Source organism: Muntiacus reevesi, chromosome 6, assembly GCF_963930625.1.
Source record: "Muntiacus reevesi chromosome 6, mMunRee1.1, whole genome shotgun sequence".
Taxonomy (NCBI): Eukaryota; Metazoa; Chordata; class Mammalia; order Artiodactyla; family Cervidae; genus Muntiacus; species Muntiacus reevesi.
The window spans coordinates 12,182,434-12,205,331 of NC_089254.1; the positions used below are offsets into that span (position 1 = coordinate 12,182,434).

A 22,898-nucleotide genomic window follows, 5' to 3' on the forward strand; every position below is an offset into this window, starting at 1 on the left:
AAATTGTCTTATCATTTACTTACTCCTGTGCTTCTTTTTTCTTTCTCAACTAGTATGGAAATTAGCTGGTAGTAGGGGGTCTTGATCCTTTTTCATACTAGTCTCTCTCTGTTCCTGACACAGAACAGGCTGCGTGAATGAATGGATGAATCTTGAGATGAACACTTGATCCTTGTTAACAAAGAAAGCATCTCAAAGAATATGGATGAAATGTTCACTGTTGGACCAAAGGTGTAGTAGCTTAAGGGGAAGTCAGAACCCCAGAGAATTCTGAAAGCATGGTAGGATTTCTCATTTTTGCTCTTCTGACCTAAAGGAAAAATGAAAGAGGCTGGACTGAAGATAAGGAAAAGAGAAAATTTAAATGTAGAAATGAGACAAACCACTTCCCAGTGACATTTACGCCAGAGTATTTTATCAAATAATAAGGTGCAGCCCTAAGTCGAGGGATAATTCAGAATTTGAGAGTGTTCCCTTGACAGAGGGCGGTTGGCTCTCCAATGTAGGATGCTAAAGGAAGTTATGCACAGAGAGCAGAAACAAAAAATAGAACTAGCAGTGTTCACCTTGTCTCTACCTCTTGCAGCCGGCTGAAAGTCTGAACAAAGTGAAGACAGTCAACACTGTACAAATTCAGGTTTCTAGGGGAGAAAACAAGATAAACTGGTGGAGGGAAAGTCAGAGAAGAGTAAGATTCAAGAAGATTGCACCCTATTGTTTCAACTGTAATAAAAGGTTGGCATCTAATAGAAGACTTGGATAAAACTGCCTCCATCAAGAGTTTAATAAGCTAAGAGAGTATTCTGTAGAGACAATGACTGAATGTGGATGACTGTCCATTCCCCTCCAATACCAGCTTCTGCGCTTTTGCTTTAAAAGTTTACTGTTTAGCTTTTTGCTTGAGTTTTATTTACCTGAAATTTAACACGCACATACACAAATATATACACACACAGACACAAGGTCTAATCTGTGCTTCCACAGCGTTGTTAGTCTTTGGTCCCTACACTTTTATTAGATATTCCATTATTTCTCCATTGACTGCACTGCCTCATCCATCATTCCAGATGCTTTCTGTAAGTAGGTTTGTTTCTAGGCTGTACGTTCTTTCTCATCCTCTATTTCAAAAATTGAAGTTTAGTTGATTTTCAATATTGTATAAATTTCAGGTGTACAACATAGTGATCCACAATTTAAAGGTTACACTCTAGAGTTGTTAAAAATATTGTCCATAATCCCTATGCTGTACAGTATATCTTTGTAGCTTATTTATTTTTTATGTCATAGCTTGTACCTCTTAATTTCCTACCCTCTACTCCCTTGCCTCTACCCTCTTCCCTCTTCCCACTGGTAACCACTAGTTTTTCTCTGTATCTGTGAGTCTGTTTTTGTCTTATTTTATCTACTGATTTGTTTATTAGATTCCACACATAAGTGATAACATATACATATACACACACACACACACACACTCACTACATGTCCTTTATTCATTCTTTTGTTGTTGGACACTTAGGTTGCTTCCATAAATTGGCTATTGTAAACAGTGCTGCTATGAACATTGGAATGCATGTATCTCTTCAAATTAGTGTTTTCATTTTTCTTTGGACTGGATCATGTGGTAGTTCTTTTGCTTTTTGGAGGAACCTCCATACTGTTTCCCATAGTGTCTGTACCAATTACATTCCCACAAGTGGTGTTAATTATAGTTTGCTTGAATACCTGGTTGGATAAGAATACCCCTTTCATCATCTCTTCTTTCCTTCTTCTTTTTTTTCCAAAATTGATTTGTTCATTGCTTTTTGAAAAATTATGTAAAACATGTTTGCATTACATTGAAATTATAGGTTAATTCAGGGAGAATTACCATCTTTTACACTATTGAATCTATTAGTGAACATAGCAGTACTTTACATTTAAGTCTTTTGCCTTCAGTAAAGTTTTTATCATATTCTCCACAGTGATCTTGTTTATATCCTAAAAAATAAACAAGAAAAACATAAGCAACTCAATGAAAAATGGGCAGAGGCTATGAATAGGCAATTTATATAAGTGAAAATCTTGTTGCCTGTAGACATATGAGAAAACACTACTGCTAATAAAGGGAATGCAAATTAAACCAAAATACCATTTCATACTGTCTAATTGTCAAACATTAAACAGTGTGATGGTATCAAGTGTTGGAAATGATGTTGCACTTTTAAACTCTACTGATGGACATATAAATTAATATAACACTGATGAGTATAATATGGTTGAAAATGTTCGTATGCTACTACCATTAATTCAGTTTCTCTCTGTAAAGAAACTGCTGCATGATTTAAAAGATATTTGTTATTATAAAAAGCTAAAACAGCTTAACTGTCTTTCGTAGAGAAATGGCTAAACTGTAGTTTAATTATGCAATATAAATCTGTTCAGTTGAAATGAAAAAAAAAAAAAATCAACTCTCTGCTCAAAAACATAACATGGCTGACAAAAGCTGTTGCAAAAGTGAGTACCACTTATATGGTTTTTAGGAAAACAAAATAAAAGTGTATATGTTGTTTATGGATACCTATGTGAGTAATGGGCTTTCCAGGGCGGCTCAGTGGTAAAGAATTCGCCTGCCGATGCAGGAGACAAGGGTTCGATCCCTGATCCAGGAAGATTCCCTAGAGAAGAAAATGGCAACCCACTCCAGTATTCTTGTCTGGGAAATCCCGTGGACAGAGGAGCCTGGCAGGCTGCAGTCCATGACGTTGCAGTCAGACATGACGGAGCGCGTGCGAGCATGCACACACACACACACACGAATAATAAAAGAACAAAAATTTACAAAGGAATGATAAAAGTCAACTTTAGAATGGTAGTTACTTCCGAGGTAAAAGAAAGGGAGGGAAGAAAGGAGAAAAGGCTGTTTTTTCTTTTTTCTCTGTAAAATTTTTTCTTAGAAAAAAGAAAACCGAAGCAAATATGGCAAAGATTAGTATCTGTCAAATATGGATAGAGGTATATCGATGTCTATTATATTTTCTGAGGTTTTCTGTATTTTTAAGTTCTTTCATAATTAAAAAAAAAATCTTAGATTTATCACTGATGTAAAAATAGGTATTTGGATGTAGTATCACAGTAGATTTCTAGTCTAACTCCATTTTACATATATAAACATAAAAAGCTTTTGAATTGTAAATAAACATGGAAATTTCCAGGAATAGAGCTATGCTGCAAATCAAGGCAAAACTAAACCAAGATTGATTTTCTTATTTGGAACACCATTCGTTATGGCAATGACATGTGTGGTATTTGAGTTATGGTACAAACCCCTGTGTCAATTGAACAATATAGTTGCTGGGAGTCTACATATGGATTCAAACAAATAAACATTTCATGAGGTCATCTGGGATAGCCAATAACTTATTAAAATTTATACTACATCATTGTAATTTATATTATTTTTAACAATCATAACTATATGGTTATGATTATCAGAAACTACTTTTATTTTGCCTTTACATGTTAGCTAGGTACTAGATTTATTTTTAAAAGATTATGAAAGTGGATGATGTATATTATTTATGAATTTCATTGTGGAATAGAAAAGGCATGTCTCAGAGGGTTGTGAAGCACTGGTCTGGCCTCATCTTCCATCTCCCCACTTAAACACAAAAGTGTGTAAAAAAAAAAAAACAAAAAAAAAACTTGGCAAGAAATTAAGTCCATCAGGTCAAGGAGGGAGGCAAGTGCTGGCTTAGGGATGGAGTGAAGATGTGGCTTCGTTGAGCCGGGGAAGATGGAGCAGTGACAGTTTCTGCAGTAACCCAGACCTGCCCCCACTCCCACGTAGTTTGGGAGGCGGTGGAATTGGGCGGGGAATGTGGCTTCTTTGAAAGAAAGGGTGCTGCTGAGGGCCACCTCAGGGCCTGTAGAAAGTAGCAGGGCCCAGCAGAGGGAGCCAGACGACGATGGATCACGGATGATCGGCCGAGTCAACAAATGGGTCCTGGGGGGTAGTTTAATTTTATTTAGAAAAAAGGAAATGCGAGGTCTCATAACTAGGGCTCATGTGATTGATTCTGTTGAAGGGTCATGAAGGGAGACTGTCATACAGCATGGGAGAACGGGAAAAAATGTCATTTTGACTGACACCGTTCCTCCCCTGGGCCTGTGTCCCTGTTTTCCTGGCTTCGGGGGTATCAGAGCACCGTTCCTGGGGCCAGTGTCGTCTCTGCGCCACTCTTACCCTCTGTCCCCTCTTCATTCTATTCTCAGTGCACACAGATCTGTTCTTCTTTGCCTACTGATGAAGTCTAATAAATCCTGGTTCTTTATAAAGCAATGCAAATTAAAAATTTTCTCTGTCTCATTTGCTATCATTTCAGACTAGTTCTGAAGTCTATCTTGCATAAATTAGAAAGTTCATGAAGGTCTTTCTTTCATTAGAAGTTACTTTACCCCAGAAATAACTTACTGTTCTTCCCTAATGAAAATTGCTACAAATTTTGTGGGCTATAGTTTACAGAAATATGAAGAAAACTTTTCACGAAACAGACTGTGTTCCTACATGAAAAGACTCTATATTGTAAGACTATCAATTCTTCCTAAGTTGGTAAGCACGCCACAATAATTTCCATGTGAATTAGATGTTAAATGTTTTAAAATATATACAAATTAAATTGTAATTAGTCTGGTTAATGTTGAAACCTCTGAAAGGAGTAGGGCGTTCTAATACTGAAAACAAAAACAAACACACACAAAAAATACAACGGGATTTTTTGATACCATATTTTACTTCCAAAATTGCAAAAAAGTTTTTAATTATGTAACTACATACTGGGTAAGTAAAATAGCACTTATACATCAATGAGAGATAGTTCAGTTCAATTCAGTTCAGTTCACTCAGTCGTGTGACCCCATGGACTGCAGCACGCCAGGCTTCCCTATCTATCACTAACTCCCAGAACCTACTCAAGCTCATGTCGATCAAGTCGCCCTTTAAATAGCTCAGATGTTTCAGTTTAATGATTCCATTTCGGGGACTTTATGCTAAGGAAATAATCTTAAAATTTACACATAAATCTAGCAATTGTAGCATTAGTCATAAGATCAAAACTTTGGAAAACTTTACACCTAACAGTAGGGTAAACTGACTCTGTGGAATATTATGTCATTATTTTAAAATGATATTTTAAATGATAACAATATGGAAATGCTTATAATAGTAAATAAAAAGCAATAAATATTGAAATATGTCTAAACTAACTGTTAATTAGGGGAAAATAACATTAAATACAATGAGGTATCACTATGCACTCTCATACTGGCTAAAATTAAATAGATGGAAAACCTCAAATGTTGATGAGAACCCTCACACATGGCTTATGGGAGTGCAGACTAGTACAATACCTATTTAAAAGCATCTAATGACATCAGGGGGATGCCCCTGAGAAGGGCGTGGCAACCCACTCTAACATTCTTGCCTGGAGAATCCCATGGACAGAGAAGCCTAGCGGGTTACAGTTCACGGGGTTGCAAAGAGTCAGCCGTGAGTGAGCAACTGAGCACACACACACAATACGCATCATATACTGTGTTGTGTTGTGGGCTTCCCAGGTGGTGCCCTGGAAAAGAATCTGCCTGCCAGTGCTGGAGACGTGAGGATGTGGGTTTGATCCTTGGGTTGGGAAGATCCCCTGGAGAAGGAAATGGCAACCCATTCCAGTATTCTTGCCTGGAAAGTCCCATGGATAGAGGAGCCTGGTGGACTAAATCCATGAGCCAGAGTCAGACAGGACTAACTGAGCAACTGAGCGTACCCGCAAACACACAGTGCATGTTATATATTGCGGGTGGAATTGTGTCCCCTGTTTGGCCCCCTAAAAAGAAGATACGCAGAAGTCCTGATCGCTGGGAGGTCAGCGTGTGACCTTTTTGGATTCAGGGTTGTTGCAGATGTAATTCACTAGGATGCGTGGAGCAGCATGGGCCCTTGTTGCCGTATGATTGGTGTCTCTGTAAGAAGATTGGTGTCTCTTGTGAAGACAGAGAGAACCAGGTGAATATGGCAGCAGCCCCTGGAGGATACATCTCCACACCAAGGCACCCCGAGGATAGCTAGCCATCACCAGAAGCGCAGAGGGAGGCACGAGACGGAGTCCCCCTTTACCTCTATCAGAAATAGCCTCCTTTATCAACACTTTAATTTCACTTCTGATCTCTAGACTCGTGCACAAATTTCTGTTATTTGTAGACACCTAGTTTGTGGCATTTGATGTGGCAACTCTTGAAAACCCATATACATTTTCACATTAAAGATGTATATCTATTTTTTATATTCCCAAGAATTTATGATCTCTAATTTCTTGAATAAATCACAAAATTTAAAATAGAAGTAGTCAAATCATTTTACTTTATATGTAGTTTCTGGAAAAGTTCACTCAAAGACACAATTCAAATATAAAAATAAGGCTCTCCTATTCAGGAGAACAAACCATGCAGTATATCTAGTTGTAGCAAGAGGTCAAGGATCCATTATAAGTGTCCAAATACATTAAAGAATAAAGGATGTGGTTTGTTCCAAGTTGGCCTTTAAATTTCACCCAGACCCTCCGATTCCCTTTCTTACTGGAAATTCTACAGTGTCTGAAGTGACCCTGCACTGGCTTCTGGGAAGACATTCATTTCATTTCACTCCAGAGCATAGAAGGGCTAACCTGAAGGGAGATCTGACCCAGAGCTGCTCCAGGGCGGAATACTGATGAACACAGATGGCAGATCTTCGTGAGGGACAATCTTTGCTTATAATTCTGCTGTCTGAAGTTAGGAGCAGAGACAGTCTCAGAGTTTACAGAACAATACGCTCTCAGAAACCTCACTAGGGGGTGGATTTTGTATTAGACAGCAAGCAAGCTGTTAGGAGTATCCCCTTTATTAAATGTGTTCCATGTGATCAGAGGATGAAAAACGGCATAAAGGAGCAACACATGGAGAACAGATTTTTAAAATTAACAAAATGCAACATGATTTCTCTGTTACTTTCAAGTTTTCAAATATCCAAAGACAGCAAAGCAAACAACAAATTTTAAAGAAAAATAATGAGGTAGAATGGCACAGTGGTGAGAGATTATGAAGCCAGGCTGTCTGCTTTCAAACTTCTGTTCTATTACTTCTTAGCCTGGTATAGTTATTAGCCTAAGTACAAATTTCTTCATCTGTAAAATTGGGATAAAAATGCACCTCCTGCAAAGAGTTACCAGGAAGATTCCATGAGGAATATGAAAAGCATTTAGCTCAGAATGTTAATAAAGAACTTAATAAATATTAGTTGCTACCTTAATATTAATAATGATAAAAGTCTTCCCAGATTTATCCTTGAAATAACTATAAACATTTCCAGTAAAACTGATTATAGAGTAGACCCTTTGGGGCCATTTAGCTTACCCCAGTTAAACTAGGATGAGAAGGAAAATTTCAGTTTCTCAGACCGATCATTCTAGTACTTAACTTTCCTATCAGAAAAAATAAAATTTACTCATTTTCCTGGTCTGTTAAATAAATGGTTGGATTAAATAATTTCTAAGATTTCCAAGCACTCAATTTGTATTTCTAAATAGCCATTGTCGACGATAAATTGCACATATTACATACAGTCTTTAATTGTTTTTTTTTCGATGAGTCTTTTATTTTCCCAGCTTCTATTATTTTCCTTGCAAAATGTGACCTTTAGTCTAGTTTGGTCATCAGAGTATTTATTTTTGCTCCAGTTGTGTTCCAGAGGAGCATCATAGAATTCAGCGGCTTGATATCGTCAGTGTTCAGTCAGAAGACTGAATTTCTATACCACTAAATTTCCCTTGTACCAAGTTTTTAGGTTTAGCTGCTTGGGAAGAAAAAAAAAGACATGATATTTAAGAAATCTCATCAAGAAACTTTTAAAGCCACACTTATAACATATAAGCCTCAAAGATTGTGATATAACCTTTATTTTTAAAAATACTTGCTATTTTATTGATAAAAGCTATTTGGTTATAAGAATCACTTTGTATTTCCCAGTCCACCTAGGAGTAGGAGCTGGAACTCAACTAACAACGCTGCCGCGGCCAGCCGCAGGCCTTCCTTCTCAGGCCCGCTCTCCCATCACCCTGTATATTTACTGCTTGGCCAGAAGGGGGCACTGTCCTCTCAAAGCCAGGGCTCCCATGGGGTCCAGAAATGGAACTTGGAAAAATGGGTGGTCGGAAGCAGCGAGAAAAGGCCTGTTCAATGAGCCTTGTGAGTAGTGGTAAAATATGCTTAAATAATTGTCTGCCGCAACCCCGCTTTCTAGGGGCGAACGTGAACATGAAGACCAACAACCAGGATGAGGAGACGCCCCTGCACACGGCCGCCCACTTCGGCCTCCCCGAGCTGGTGGCCTTCTACGTGGAGCACGGGGCCGTCGTGGACAGCGTGAATGCCCACATGGAGACCCCTCTGGCCATCGCAACCTACTGGGCCCTCCGCTTCAAAGAGCAGGAGTACAGCCGGGATCACCACCTCATCTGCCGCATGCTGCTGGACTACAAGGCGGAGGTCAACGCCCGGGATGACGACTTCAAGTCTCCGCTCCACAAGGCAGCCTGGAACTGCGACCACGTCCTCATGCACATGATGCTGGAAGCCGGCGCGGAAGCCAATCTCATGGACATCAACGGCTGCGCTGCCATCCAGTACGTGCTGAAGGTCACCTCGGTGCGACCCTCCGCCCAGCCCGAGATCTGCTACCAGCTGCTGTTGAACCACGGGGCTGCTCGAATATACCCTCCGCAGTTCCACAAGGTGAGGCTGCCACGTGAGAACTGGGCGGATGGGCAGCAGGGTAATGGGGGCCCAGAGGGTGGCTCAGTCTGAAATCTCCAAGTCACTCAAGCCTGTTGGAGGCCTGGCTGACTGCCTCTGACCTTCAATCTGACCTTCCATTTGTGTGTATACCCCTAGCTATCTCATCCTAGTCCAGGTTTGTTTGAAGTCTGGGCTGAGAGCAGAGAAAGAGCAAGAATAGCAGGTAATTCTTCATGGCTTGTGTGAACACCAGTGAACTGGTAGTGGCTTCCTGGGGGACTGAATGGGAAAGATCCGAAGGATACTATTAAGTCTGTAGAAGCGGTGAATGGTGTCACATGTGCACACGTGTCTCTTCAGCAGAATGTCTGCTCTATAGATGACAGAGCCTGCTTTGGAATTGGTTTGAATACATGAAAGGGAGGCTCAGTTTTCTAGTTTAATGAAAACTAACATTGATTAAAAAGTAATAATTAATATTTATTATAGATAAATATAAATATTTATTATAGATAATGAATTATATTTATTAAGCACAGTTATACATCATCTTACATTTCTTAATTTAATTCATTTAATTCTGTAATAATCTGATAAGATAGATTATATTATTATACCTATTCTAGAAAAGAGGAAGCTCAGGAACAGAGTGGTTAAGCAGGTTATCTGATCTCACACAGTGGCACTGTAGGTATTCAACCTTAGTTCACTTGATGCTAGTGTTTAATTTTATAATATGCTACACAGCCTTTATTTTAATTGGTATTTATTGATAATCTCTAATGGGCTAGCAGGGACCAAATATTAACAATATTGGCAAGACTAATACATGGTCACTACTCTGTTAGCTTAAGATCTAGCTGGAGAGACAAACACATAAAGAGGTAACTTTAATATTTCATGGTAAATGATAAAGTAGAGGAATGAAGTGTTCTACAGTGCATGGGAGAGAGTTTAGCATTAAGTCGATGATGGTAATTAATTTGGAAACCAAAATGCCTTTCACCTAAAATAAATCAAATGATAGCGTACCGAGGATCTCACTCATCTAAAAGAATTAACAGGCAGCAGAAGAGTTTTATGTGCTCGCTAATGCAGGGTCACAGAAAGCTAGCTGACAGTTTTAGTAAATTCACAGCCAGCTTCTACCTCCTGCCTTGGTAAAATGTCTGAAGTCCTGCAGTGCGAAGGTTAGTTGGAAGAAAAGTTCCACTAAAGAATTTAGGGGAGGTGCGCTCAGCACATTCCATATAGACAACCCACAGAACGTCCCAGCATAGATGTGATGAGTTTCATGATTCCTGAGATCTCAGTAAGGAATTTTCCTTTGGTTGTTGGTGTTTCAATGGAGGACTTTTTTTCTTTAAAATTGTATGTAATTCTCATAATGTCCTGGAACTTTATCAAACTTTTATAGAGAATTCCAAGAGGTTGTGGCTCAGCTGGTAAACAATCTGCCTGCAATGTGGGAGACCTGGGTTCAATCCCTGGGTTGGGAAGATCTCCTGGAGAAGGGAAAGGCTACCCACTCCAGTATTCTGGCCTGGAGAATTCCATGGACTGTACAGTCCATGGGGTTGCAAAGAGTTGAATACAACTGAGCGACTTTGACTTTCACTTTCCAAAAGATTATGTTGATTAGAAATAAGATAATAAATAATGTTACAATAATATCCTTTGTTGAGTTTTAGATAGACTTTATACAGATTATTTAGTTTTATTTTTATAATAACCTCTGAGGTAGGCATTGATATTATCCTCATTTAAAAGGTGATGGAATTCAGATACTTTTCTAAAGTCACACAGAGTAAGTGGTCAAGCTCATTTATTTTTACTGAACTGTGTATTTCCTTTTAAAAATTATTTTTATTGGAGTATAGTTGGTTTATAATGTGTTAGCTTCTGCTGTATAGCAGAGTGAATCAGATACATTCATTTATTTAACAAGATTCACTGTGTACCTATTATGTGCCAGGAACTGTTCTAGGAGATGGCGACAGAGCCATGAATCAAACAAGGGCCTTCATGGAAGTTACTTTCTAGTGGGAGGTAGGGGAAAAAAAAGCAACAAATGAAATAAATACACTCTGATTTGTTAGGTGCTATGGAGATAAGTAAAGCAAGGTAAATAAAATAAGAGACTGTGGGGTTTCTCTGGTTTACATACGTGCTATTTTACAAAGGCTGATTAGAGAAAATGAGAATGTGAAGAAGCAAGTCATCTGGATACCTGGGGATGGGCAGGGGTGGCAGGGGAGCATTCTGGGCATAAAAAAGCAGGTGCAAAGATTCTGAGGTACGAGAGGACTAAACATGTTTGAGGAAGCCAGAGTGCCTGAAGTGGGGTGAGGAAGGAGAAGAAGTTGGAGAGGCATATGAGGTTTGCAGACCATTTATATGGCCTTGTAGGCTGTGCTGACGGGCTTCCCAGGTGGTGCTGGTGGTAAAGAACCCACCTGCCAATGCCTGAGACTTAAGAGACCTGGGCTCCATCCCTGGGTCAGGAAGATCCCCTGGAGGAGGGCATGGCAACCAACTCCAGTGTTCTTGCCTGGAGAATCCAATGGACAGAGGAGCCTGGCAGGCTACAGTCCAGAGAGTCATAAAGAGTTGGACATGACTGAAGTGACTTAGCATGCACGTACTGGTTGAATATAGGTGGCATTTCAAATAAGATGAGGGCTAAGAAGTTGCCACTGGACTAGACAACTAGTCTAGTTTTCCTGGGGACCTCAACAAGAGTTATTTTGGTGGGACAGTGGTGAGAAAAGGTTAGTCAAAGTGGATTCAAAGGAAAAAGGGATAAACGGAAGTGAAACCAGTGAAGAATTTGAGGCATTTTCTTAAAATGGAAGAGCAGCTGGAAGGGAATGATGGCTGATATCTTTGTTGACTGATGGGAGTGTTCTAGGAAAGGGAGAAAGACTTCTTGCGGGCAATTACCTGAGCACCATCTTGATTTGGAGACAGAGGATGAGGTCTAGGGCCCAAATGGAGGTGTTGTTCTTCGTAGCACAGACATCCATCATTGTAGAAGGGAAAGCAGTGCCTGTGTACCCAGATGTGGGGATGTTAGTAGATACATTAATAAGAGTTTGTACACGTTCTATTGAAATTCCTTCTGTTTTCTCAATGAAGAATAAGAAGTGAATGGAGACGAGGTTTGAAGGCTTAAGGCAAAGGTGAAGGTGTGAGATGTTGATCATGGGGAGCAAATGGACTTGGGAAATATAGTAGGGTTGCTGGTTGTCTCAAGCCCATTAAAGGTTAATAGTCATGTGTTTGATTCAGAATGAAGTCTGTCTGACTCCTGAGCCTAAGCCCTTAGATTTAGCAGTTTCCACTGTGTTTTCTGATATTACCTAGGAGGTGTAATTAAACCTGAAGGGTCACAACACAAGAAGAGAACTAAAGAGGTCATTGTATTTAATTCTCAAGACCTTAGGGAGAAGTAGTGCTCTTATTGTGTTTGCAAATCTCCATGAAGGCAGATTCTACAGCATTCCCGTCCTTGGGTACTTTGTGGATTTTGGACCCCTACCCCTACTCCAGTATCCCTTCCTTTTTTTTTTTTTTTGGTAAATCATCTAAACGAATCCTCTACTTCTTATTCCTGACCTGGAATAACTCATATGTATCCTAGTAAATTTTTACATCTTTGTGAAATCAACTCTGAATATTCACTGGAAGGACTGATGCTGAAGCTGAAACTCCAATACTTTGGCTACCTGATACAAGAGCTGACTCATTGGAAAAGTGCCTGATGCTGTGAAAGATTGAGGGCAGGAGAAGAAGGGGGCAACAGAGGATGAGATAGTTAGATGGCATCACCAACTCAGTGGACATGAGCTTGGGCACACTCTGAGAACGCTCTGAGAGATAGTGAAGGACAGGGAAGGCTGGTGTGCTACAGTCCATGGGGTTGCAAAGAGTCAGACATGACTTAGCGACTAAACAATCAGTTTGTACCTAAGGCTTCTCTTTTCCCACATCAAAGTTTGTATTTCTCCCAAGTTTTTAGCTATTGCTTATTTTTGCCTCTGGATCTTGGTCAAGGTATGTCTGAAAATATCAAGAATTAGAACAATGCTTAACCCTTATATTTTCCTTATAACATTTGAGGAAAGACTGCGGCCTAAATGGCCTGGAAAAATATTCATAAAATCAACTGTTGAAGGCACCGGGTTGGCCTCAGTTGTTAATTCTCACCTTCCTTGCAATTTCCTCATTGACCAATGGGCTTTGCAATGAAAAAATACTCTTTTATGAGAAGTTTGGATGCAAGCACCTTAGAAATAAAGTCAATTGGTCATATTCTCTGATAAATTGAACAACTTTTATTTAAAGTACAGTGATTCATAATTTTTAGCTAGGAATGTCTACTTAGTTTGCACCAATTTTCTGGATCATACACACTGGTATCTAGATTTGGCTAAAACAGTAAGTATTAACAATCTAACCGTAACTCAGCATTTTAAACTGCATATGAAAGGGTTCCTATTTTAAATTTTTACCTCTGCTTTGTCACTCATAACTAGTGACATTCATTCTAGACTTTGCCATGTTATGCATATCAGGAATAAAGAAGCATAAAATTTAGGGGGGGGGAGGGTGGGCGCCAGATAAATTTGTGACCACCACTCACCTAAGAGTGTGATTTTGAATGAATAGCTTACTTCTTGAGCCTCAATTTCCTCCTCTGTGAAATGGATATGCTCTATGCCTTGGCAATAATATGCAGATGGATTCCTTCACTAGAAAGTGATGAACCTCACTCATAGTACATCACAAATATGCTCAGAGCCCAGAAGATGGTGCCAAACATATTTGTATTTTTTTCTGGAGTCAATTTCAGTTCTTGCAAGGACCCTCCCCCAATTCCTCATGACAACCTTCATCCTGCATCTATAGATATCTTTCCCTTGGACTACCTCCATTTTTTTATCTCCAATCACATCTCACTCTTCATAATGGGACTTCTAGAAGACAAAAAAAAAATCAGTCTCTTTCTAATATGACTCATTTCATAAAGCATAATTTTGTGCATATTTATGCTCTAAGGCCACCTTCCTTCCAGAGAAGAGGATGGAGAGAGACCGAGGGCATGGAGGTGCCAGAGAGACATACCTTGCCACTTTATCCATGAATAATTATATCCTTCTCCTAAGGTTGTTTTAAGAATGAAACATGGTAATGCTTAAAAAGTGTTTATCATTTCTGGTCACACATGTGTGTTAAGTCGCTTCAGTCATGTCCAGCTCTTTGCGACCCCATGGACTGTAGCCCATCAGGCTCCTCTGTCCATAGGATTCTCCATTAAATAAATAACCATTTATTATTTAATGGTTTAAATATGTTATTTAATGGTTTAATTTAATGGTTGCTTAAGTAAATAGTAACTGTAATTGTTGTTACCATTACTTATCTGTTGAGCAGTAGAATAAGTTTTCCCAAGCCTGGTTTACCCACAGGGGTTTCCGAGGAGAGAAAATATATGAGAATGCCTAGAGACTAAATGTTGAGTTTTATTCTGAAACCCCCTGCTGGTTGACTGTGGGTAAAACAGGTCTCTGCAAAAGTAAGTTGTTCAGTTGCTAAGTCATGTCCGACTCGCTGTGACCCCATGGACTGCAGCATGCCTTGCTTCCCTGACCTTCACCATCTCCCCAAGTTTGCTCAAACTCATGTCCACTGAGTCGATGATGCCTTCCAACCATCTTATCCTCTGCCTCCCCCTTCTCTTCTTGCCTTCAATCTTGCCCGGCATCAGAGTCTTTTTCAATGAGTTGGCTCTTTGTGTCAGGTGGTCAAAGTATTGAAGGTTCAGCTTTAACAGTCCTTCCAATGAATATTCAGGGTTGATTTCCTTTAGGACTGATGGGTTTGATCTCCTAACTGTCCAAGGGACTCTCAAGAGTCTTCTCCAGCACCAAAGTTCAAAAGCATCAAAAGTAAGTAAAAGATCCTTGTCTCATTTCCTGGTGAGAATCACATTAGGGGTTGAGTTGCTGCCTCCCATCCCCCCAGGAGCGTGGTGCTGGTGGGGTGGAGCCACAGGTGACTCCATATGGTGGAGGGAGAACCTGGTCCCATAGGATTGCTTGCTCCTGGCTCACAGATGGAGGGAAGTGGCCTCTGAAAGGTTTCCTGTGGGGCTGCTGGTCTGGAGAGCAAGCAGTGGTCATGCTAGAAACACACCCACCTCTCCTTCCAAAGATGTACCCAAGGGGTCATCGTGTCTTCCTCTTCAACTTTAGAGTGAAAGTAGTCTTCACCAATTAGGAAAGGTCTTTAAAATTTCCAACCTCAGACAATCACTGCTTCAAAAAAAAGGCATTCTGCCTGATTCCTAAAGATTTCTTTCAGTTACCGCCAAACTTTCTTGGCTAGACCTCTGGTGTGAGAGAATGAAAACACTTCCTTCTGGGATTGGAGATCATGAGCATTTCAATTTTAGAAAGAAATCCTATCAGAGTGTTACCCGTGGAGGAAGGGAATGTGACTACACTAAAAGCTCTGAAATTGAGATGTTGCCGTCTGGAATTCCCCCCACGGCTTGTGGTGCAGAAAGGATTGGTGACTATCCGGATCTGCCTGTGGCTCTAGACAGTAGAACATCCCTCTCCTTGACATGTACTTCTTGAGGCTGGTAAGACAATTATGATGACAAACTGTATTGAAACTGAAGTTAATGCCTTTTTAAAAAGTGCCAGGCTAGAGGGGACAGGTCTTTAAATGGAGTTTCTGTTCTCCCACAAGAAATCTTCCAAATATGAGGAAGATCTTAAGTCCTGTTCACAAAGGCAGTTTGCTGAGAGATAACAGCAAGGGAAGTAGGAAGAGGGGCCTAGTAACTGTGGGTATAAGTTCTCATTTGGCCGTGTGATTTTGAAGTCCCTTAATCTTTCAGATCCAAGAGAAAACAAAGATTAAAAATATCAGCTTTCCAGGAATGTTTGGACAGTGAGTAAGGCATGTAAATCATTGAGACTAGTAGGTGCTCAACAAAATTTCTTCCTTTCCTTTTCCTCCCAAAATGTACTCTTGGTCCACTGTAGGAGTCTTTCCTCAGCCTTACTTTAGCAGCTTCACTCACTGTAGAATAGGTACAATTACATGTTCCAGGGAACACTCTCTGTGGTTGCCATCTGATTCAGTTCTGTTTTGCTCCTCTGAGTTCCTCTAGTGTGGCCATATGCTAAAGAGATTTAAGGATTCAGTTGGCTACTGGTAGATGGTTGGTATTTTAAACATTTTTGTTGCTACCCAATAGACCGAATAAGAGAACTGGCCCCTTTCCAAAGGAAAACTAAAGAAAAACTATTCAATTTACTATGCAGATGCTTCAAAGTGATTTAGAACAACTACTCCACAGCTCAACTTTCCAAAGAGAAAGTCATCTTTACGACAAGTATGACTGACTCATTTATCCAGGAGATAAAGTGATCTGTTCTCTTGTGGATGGGGAATTCGGTTTCCTTATTTATAAGGAACAAGGTCAGAGCTGAAGATGCTGTCTTCCAAATACAAAACAAATTTGTAGAGGGTGTATTTCACTGAAAGCCACCCGTATGTAATTTATGTATAAATTACGTAAGGGGAAAAAAAAGAATTATAGGATCTGCAATTGCCTTCCAGGGTACAAAAGGACATTTGATTGTTTTTTTCCCCTTCAGCATAATTCAGAAGGAAGTGATACCCCAGGGAGCCAAGACTGGGTTTTCTTAGAGGGCAAGAAAGACATTTTCTGGGGAAGGAAAATGTATGTAAAAGTTTGGGGGACGTAAAGAAGATTTCTGTCACTGAACTGTTCTGCATATGAAGCCCAGGGTATAAGCAGTCTCTTTGATCATCAAGTACCTTTCTGCACACAAAGATATCAATATAAAAAGGCAGACATAGCTTTAAAATTTCTCTGCTGAAGTGGCTTACAGGTGACACTTGTATTGGAAGGGTGGCAGGGAGATTTATCTTGAATCTGTTTTCTGATTTATGCTTTTGGGAGTCAGATGATGAGGGGAAGGGTCTTAAGGTCTCTTCAGTTGCCACCTTTTGTCCAACTCTTCTTCTAAGAAGGGAGAATAGAGACCCCGGGGATGTGCAAAAGGTGAAGTCTCCCAGGTTTGCAAAGAGAAAGCAGAAGCTTCTGCCTTCTGGTTCCACACCAGTCCCTCCTCATTTGGTGATCAAGGTTCCTGGGAGTCACCATAGAGTGAGGATTTGGATTTTGCTTTCTCAAGCATCTCTTTTTTGTTGCTGCCTGGTGAAATGATTGCTGAGGCTTAAAGAAGGCATGTCCAGCTATCTTAGTTCTGGAAGAAGCTAGATGTGTCAGCTCACAGAGTTAGGAGGCTGTCAGGCTAAAAGGAGCCTTTCCTGCTGTGAGAACCGTCTTCTGTCAGCAGATAACTTATTAGTCAGTGTAACAAAAACCCGACGCGGCAGACATTGGGAGCTTTAGACTTTGTGTGTCTCAAGACTGCTGTTTAAGGACTACTTGAAATTTGTTATCCTAATGAAAGGTAAGCTATCTCCGTGTGCTATATGGGAGTATGCCAGGTGCAAACTGAAGCACCAAATGTGTGAAGTTAGGCTCTTGAACTACAAATGAATTGTATTCCTGTATAAAAGTGGCGCTAGTGGTAAAGAAACCCCTGCCAGTGCAGGAGACATCAAAGGCCTGGCTTCAGTCCCTGGGTCGGGAAGATCCCCTGGAGGAGGGCACAGCAACCCGCTCCAGTACTCTTGCCTGGAAAGTCCGATGGACAGAGGAGCCTGACGGGGTACAGTCCCCAGGATCGCCAAGAGTCGGACATGACTGAAGTGACTAGCACAGCATACATAACTTAGTTTGAACTGTTTCTGAATAGAGGCTGGGAATCGGGTTGCCAGACAAAATAAGGATGCTCAATTAAATTTGAAATTCATCAGTAAAAAGTAACTTTTAGTATGAATATGTCCCATGCATTACCGAGGCCATGCTTATCCTAAAAATTATGTGTTGTCTGTCTGACATTCAAGTTTAACCTGGCACCCTACATTACTATTATTATTTGCTAAATCAGGAAACCCTAGGCGAGAAATAAAGAATGTGTTACAAGAGAAGACTTAGCTTTTAGCCACATCTTTGTGTTCATTGTGTTGGCAGGAAGCGGGAAGTAAGGAATTCCTAAAGCCGGATTACCTGTACTGGCTGTGTGAGCATCGTGTCTTTAAGCATAAGCAGGGTGGTTTCCATGAAGAGTGAGTGCAGCCTGGGAATTCATGCAGCACAGAAGTCAGTGTTCTGAACGGGCACCTGAACTGCGTGCGGAGCCTCCTGACAAGCTTTCTGACTTCCCCATGCTCTTTGTTTTCGGAATTCCTGTACAAGTATATTTTTTATTGATTTCACCTGGCGTCTATGCCCTGGTAACTCTTAAATTTAAATCTTCATTTTGGATTGCTCATCTGATTACCTGCATACTCTTCACCATGGTATATTCTTCCAGAAAGGATGTATCTAGGAGTCTTTAGAGAAGCCTGTATATAGAGGTCTTGATGGATGCTATTTTCATTATTATTATTATTAACATCTTTGCATTAGAAAGGGAATTATTTTGAAATTTCAACAAAATCCAGCCTATAATTACTGTAATGATTATAATAAAGAATGTTTCTTGTTCCAAATAGCTGTATAATAGGATTTGTGTCCTTAAACCATTCATTTCACTGGTCATTACTTAAGGATTAAAATAAGGTTATCAAACTGCATTTGAAAGGGCACTAAACTCAGATGAAGGCCGAAAACCATGCTTTCTCTTCGTGTGCTTCTCTGGGTTTCAGCTTCCTGATCTTCAAGTTAAGGGTATTAGATAATCCCTAGGGTCCTTTGCAACCCTCACAGTCTCTGATACTGTTAGGGTAGCTTATAAACCAGTGTTCAGAGTCGTCTGTCAGCCTCAGGTTTTGTCTGCCTCTTTTACATAGAGCTGCATATCTGCCATTCTCATCCCAACTACAGAAAAAAGAGTGGCCACATCTGCCTCAATTTTGCAAGACCAAGGTCCTGGAAGAATTGCCTCCTCACCTTGACAGCCATGTACCCATAGAGAAATCCTTCTAGTTAACGTTTTCCATAGACTCAGAAATGCTGACTCTTCAGAGGTCCTGTAGCAATGGATGTCTGACTCCAACCCTTAGGATTGATGACGTAGGATTATTCTTTATTTATGTAGACCTGGCTGAAATATTGTCAGCAGCTCAACTTTGTGCACTGAACCCAGAATATGTATGTGAATGAATCTTCTCATTAAAGTAGTATTTATGTTGTGCACATTTGGACCTCACCACTGGGCAGGATGATTCTGATGCCTTAGCTGGTTTGAAGTTTCGGTATGCACATTTAGTCTGCACTGGCTTATGACTGCAGTTCTTAAATACAGGGATAGTTGAAAGGAATTGTGTGCTAGAACTGGCTTGCTGTGGCTTGCGAAAACTGATTATTAAGTTATCAGGAGTTTTGTGAGTTGATTGTTAAATGCAACCATTATTAAAAATCAAGTCATACCAACTTACAACAAATCATATTAAAAACAAAAACTCAAAATATATTATTAATACCTCCTGATTATTTTACTCTGCATATCTATGCTCTTGATATTATTTGCATATATTGGAACTGTTTGATGAAAACATATCATGATGCTACTGTACACCTCTTCCCTACCGTATATTCAGAGACCTCATGTTGGTCACTTTACATAGGCCTTGATGCAAGTGTTTACACCACAGAAACCAGCAAATGTTACCACTCAGACCTTGACTTATTTCTTTGTTGATGTCTAAATTTCCAAAATTAATGGAGAGAACGTTACTAATGCAGATTAAACTTAAAAATGTGCGGTGGGTGGTGTCTGTAGCTCTTACATTGTGAATACTGCAAAAAATTGAGAAAATCTGCTTCCAGCATTCAAAAAACTATTAAATGCTTCCACATAGAAGTCCTTGTGTCATTGATGAATGAGTGAATTTCCAATTATGTGTCTTCATTGTTTCTCATTTGTGAAGCGATTGTTACTTAGTGTAATAAAAATATTAACCAATGTAAACATAGGAACTACATGCCCTCTTCAGTTGCAGACACAGACTAGCTATGAATACAACTTGTGTCTATACAAAATTGATATAAAAAAAGTTAAAGCATTTTGAGAGCACTATATTTTCTTATAGAATAGAAAATATATCATATTGGGTATTTTATTATTTGTAAATTGTGGGCTTCACATTTTTTATATTAGCAAAACATAAACTTATATGCATATAGATATATGTACTTTTTTTTCTTTTTTTTTTTTACAAAATGCCTGTTGAACATTTTCTAGCACACAATTGACTTAAACCTCCACTTGGTAGAGCCCCTCTGGTTAGTCTATTTGTTGGGACTGACATAGTCCTCAGGTGAAGCCATGCTTCCTAAGACCATACCATGTGAAGCAGAAAACGCTTTTGATAAAATTTCACTATTGATTTATGAGAAAAGCCCTCCAAAAAGAGGGCATAGAGGGAACATGCCACAATATAATAAAGGCCATATATAACAGACCCACAGCTAACATCATATTCAGTGGTGAAAACCTGGAAGCATTTCCTCTAAGATTAGGAACAAGACATGGATGGCCACTCTCGCCACTTTTATTCAACTTAGTTTTGACTTCTGGAGTCACACAGACCTGAGTTTGAATCCTATCTCTGTCGTTTACCAGCTAAATATACTTGAGTTTATATTCTCTCTGCCTTTGATTTTAAGTCTGTCGTGCAGGGATAATTATAGGACTAACCTCACAGGGTTGTCGGAAAATTCAGCATGTATTTAACACAGGCCATGGCACATGTAAGTTCTCAAAAATGGTAGCTGTAATTTTTTTTTCCTACATCCTCTCTCCTGCCTTTTAGGGTTCATCAAAGCTTCAGACTACAGTCCTCTACCTTTTCTGTTTATATCCATCTAGAGTGTAACCGAGCCTGACCAGCACATTCTCTGGTGATTCACAAATCTCCTCCATCTTGACCTTCTCATTAGGGTATCCATGCACATTTTTAGGTAACCTTAGGACATAACATAGGAAATGCCTTCTGTTCATTGTCTGACTGTCCTCGGATTAGAATGCCCTTCCAGTTCTCCCATTTCCACCGGTGGTACCCTACTTGTGCTTGATCTCAGGCTTCAAAGCTGCATTCTGTACTCTCTGTATCTGATTATTCATTAAAACCTACTTATTCTTCTCGCTGCTTCAGTTACGCTTCCTTCTCATGACTAACAGTGAAGCTGGCTGACAAGCCGTTTGGTGCACTCCCATCCCTTGATATCCTTGTTTTTCCCTTTGTGGTCATGGTGCTCAAGAGACACTGATGATCTTTTAACTAATAAGTTAGTCTTTTATTATTTACTGACATATATTGCTCTTGAACTCTGTGAAATATCTGTGTCTTTTTCTCTTCAACTAGGTCGTAAGCTCCTTGAAGACAAAAGCAGGATATAAACTCAGAATTACTGTCACAGTGTTTAACCCAGTGCTCAATAGGCTTCCCCGTGGGATGAATTGATTGAATATAACCCTTTCTTATTAAGAGTATGATTTTGCTGTTGCTTGTTTTAGCCACTAAGTTGTGTGTGACTCTTTTGCGACCCCAAGGACTGTAGCCTGCCTGGCTCCTTTCTCCATGGGATTCTCCAGGCAAGAACACTGGAGGGGGTTGCCATTTCCTTTTTTAGGAATATGTAATTTTCTAGGTTACATAGCTAGATGTAAATATGCAGCTTCCTAATGCTTGTTAAGTCAGTCCCAAGCTCTTCAAGCTGACCTTCTAGTTATACTGTCAGCTGGCTCCATCTTAGCTGCCCTTAACTTTATCTCCCTGAAATGGGCCCTTGTCACCTTAGTCAGGTGACCTTGGTACACACATACACACACCTGGGTATTAAAATGATCATCCTTCCATCTTAGTTTTGATTGCAGTCCCAAGACATTGGATACTTACCACCTCACACTGAAAAAATGCAATGCCTAACCACCTAAGGAGGACTTGTAAAGGAGGTGGGGAAAACCTGTTTTGTGACTTTTGCCCAATAACAATAGCTAGAGGTTCAGAAGGACCAGGAAATTAGGAAGAAAATTTCCTTCAAAAAGTTATTTAAGTGCAGAGCCATGCCCACTTTCTAATGGTAGGCATCCTGGTTTATCATGAAGGGTAAAACTCAGGAATAGATAATTAGAGGTGATACATCGGGCAAGGCATGGGGAGCATGCACAGAGCTTTCATGCCCTTTTGGAGCACGTTACCCTCCAAGCACTTTGATGTGCTCACCCACCTAGAAGCTACTTGAAACAACGTCTTTTAGGGAGTTTCGTTAGGCGTGACTGATGAAATCATTGGCCACTCGTGGTTGAACTCAATCTCCAGTGCCTTTGTCTTTCCCTGGTGGTAGAATGCAAGGTGTGTAAAAGTTCCAAGCCTCTAATCAAGGATTGGTCTTTCCAGTAACCAGTCTACATCTCGATGCTCTCTCAGTTCAGTTCAGTTCAGTCACTCAGTCATGTCCTACTCTTTGCGACCCCATGGACTGCAGCACCTCAGGCCTCCCTGTCCATCACCAACTCCCAGCATTCACTCAAACTCATGTCCATTGAGTTGGTGATGCCATTCAACCATCTCTGTTGTCCCCTTCTCTTCCTGCCTTCAATCTTTCCCAGCATCAGGGTCTTTTCCAATGAGTCAGTTCTTCGCATCAGGTGGCCAAAGTATTGAAGTTTCAGCTTCAGCATCAGTCCTTCCAATGAATATTCAAGACTGATCTCCTTTAGGATGGACTGGTTGGATCTTGCAGTCCAAGGGACTCTCAAGAGTCTTCTCCAACACCACAGTTCAAAAGCATCAATTCTTCAGTGCTCAGTTTTCTTTATGGTCCAACTCTCTCATCCATACATGACTACTGGAAAAACCATAGCTTTGACTAGATGGACTTTTGTTGGTAAAGTAATGTCTCTGCTTTTTAATATGCTTTCTAGGTTGGTCATAACTTTTCTTCCAAGAAGCATGTGTCTTTTAATTTCATGGCT

General features: G+C 40.1%; 1 protein-coding gene across 1 annotated transcript in view; it reads left to right on the forward strand.

Moving 5' to 3' along the window:
• The window catches only part of ASB4 (ankyrin repeat and SOCS box containing 4), a 75,343-nt gene that overhangs the window by 46,795 nt on the left and 5,650 nt on the right, over positions 1 to 22,898 (forward strand). The window contains exon 3 of the mRNA XM_065939098.1: positions 8,306 to 8,796. Coding sequence (XP_065795170.1) covers positions 8,306 to 8,796 — 491 coding nt within the window. The remainder of the gene's footprint in view (positions 1 to 8,305; positions 8,797 to 22,898) is intronic.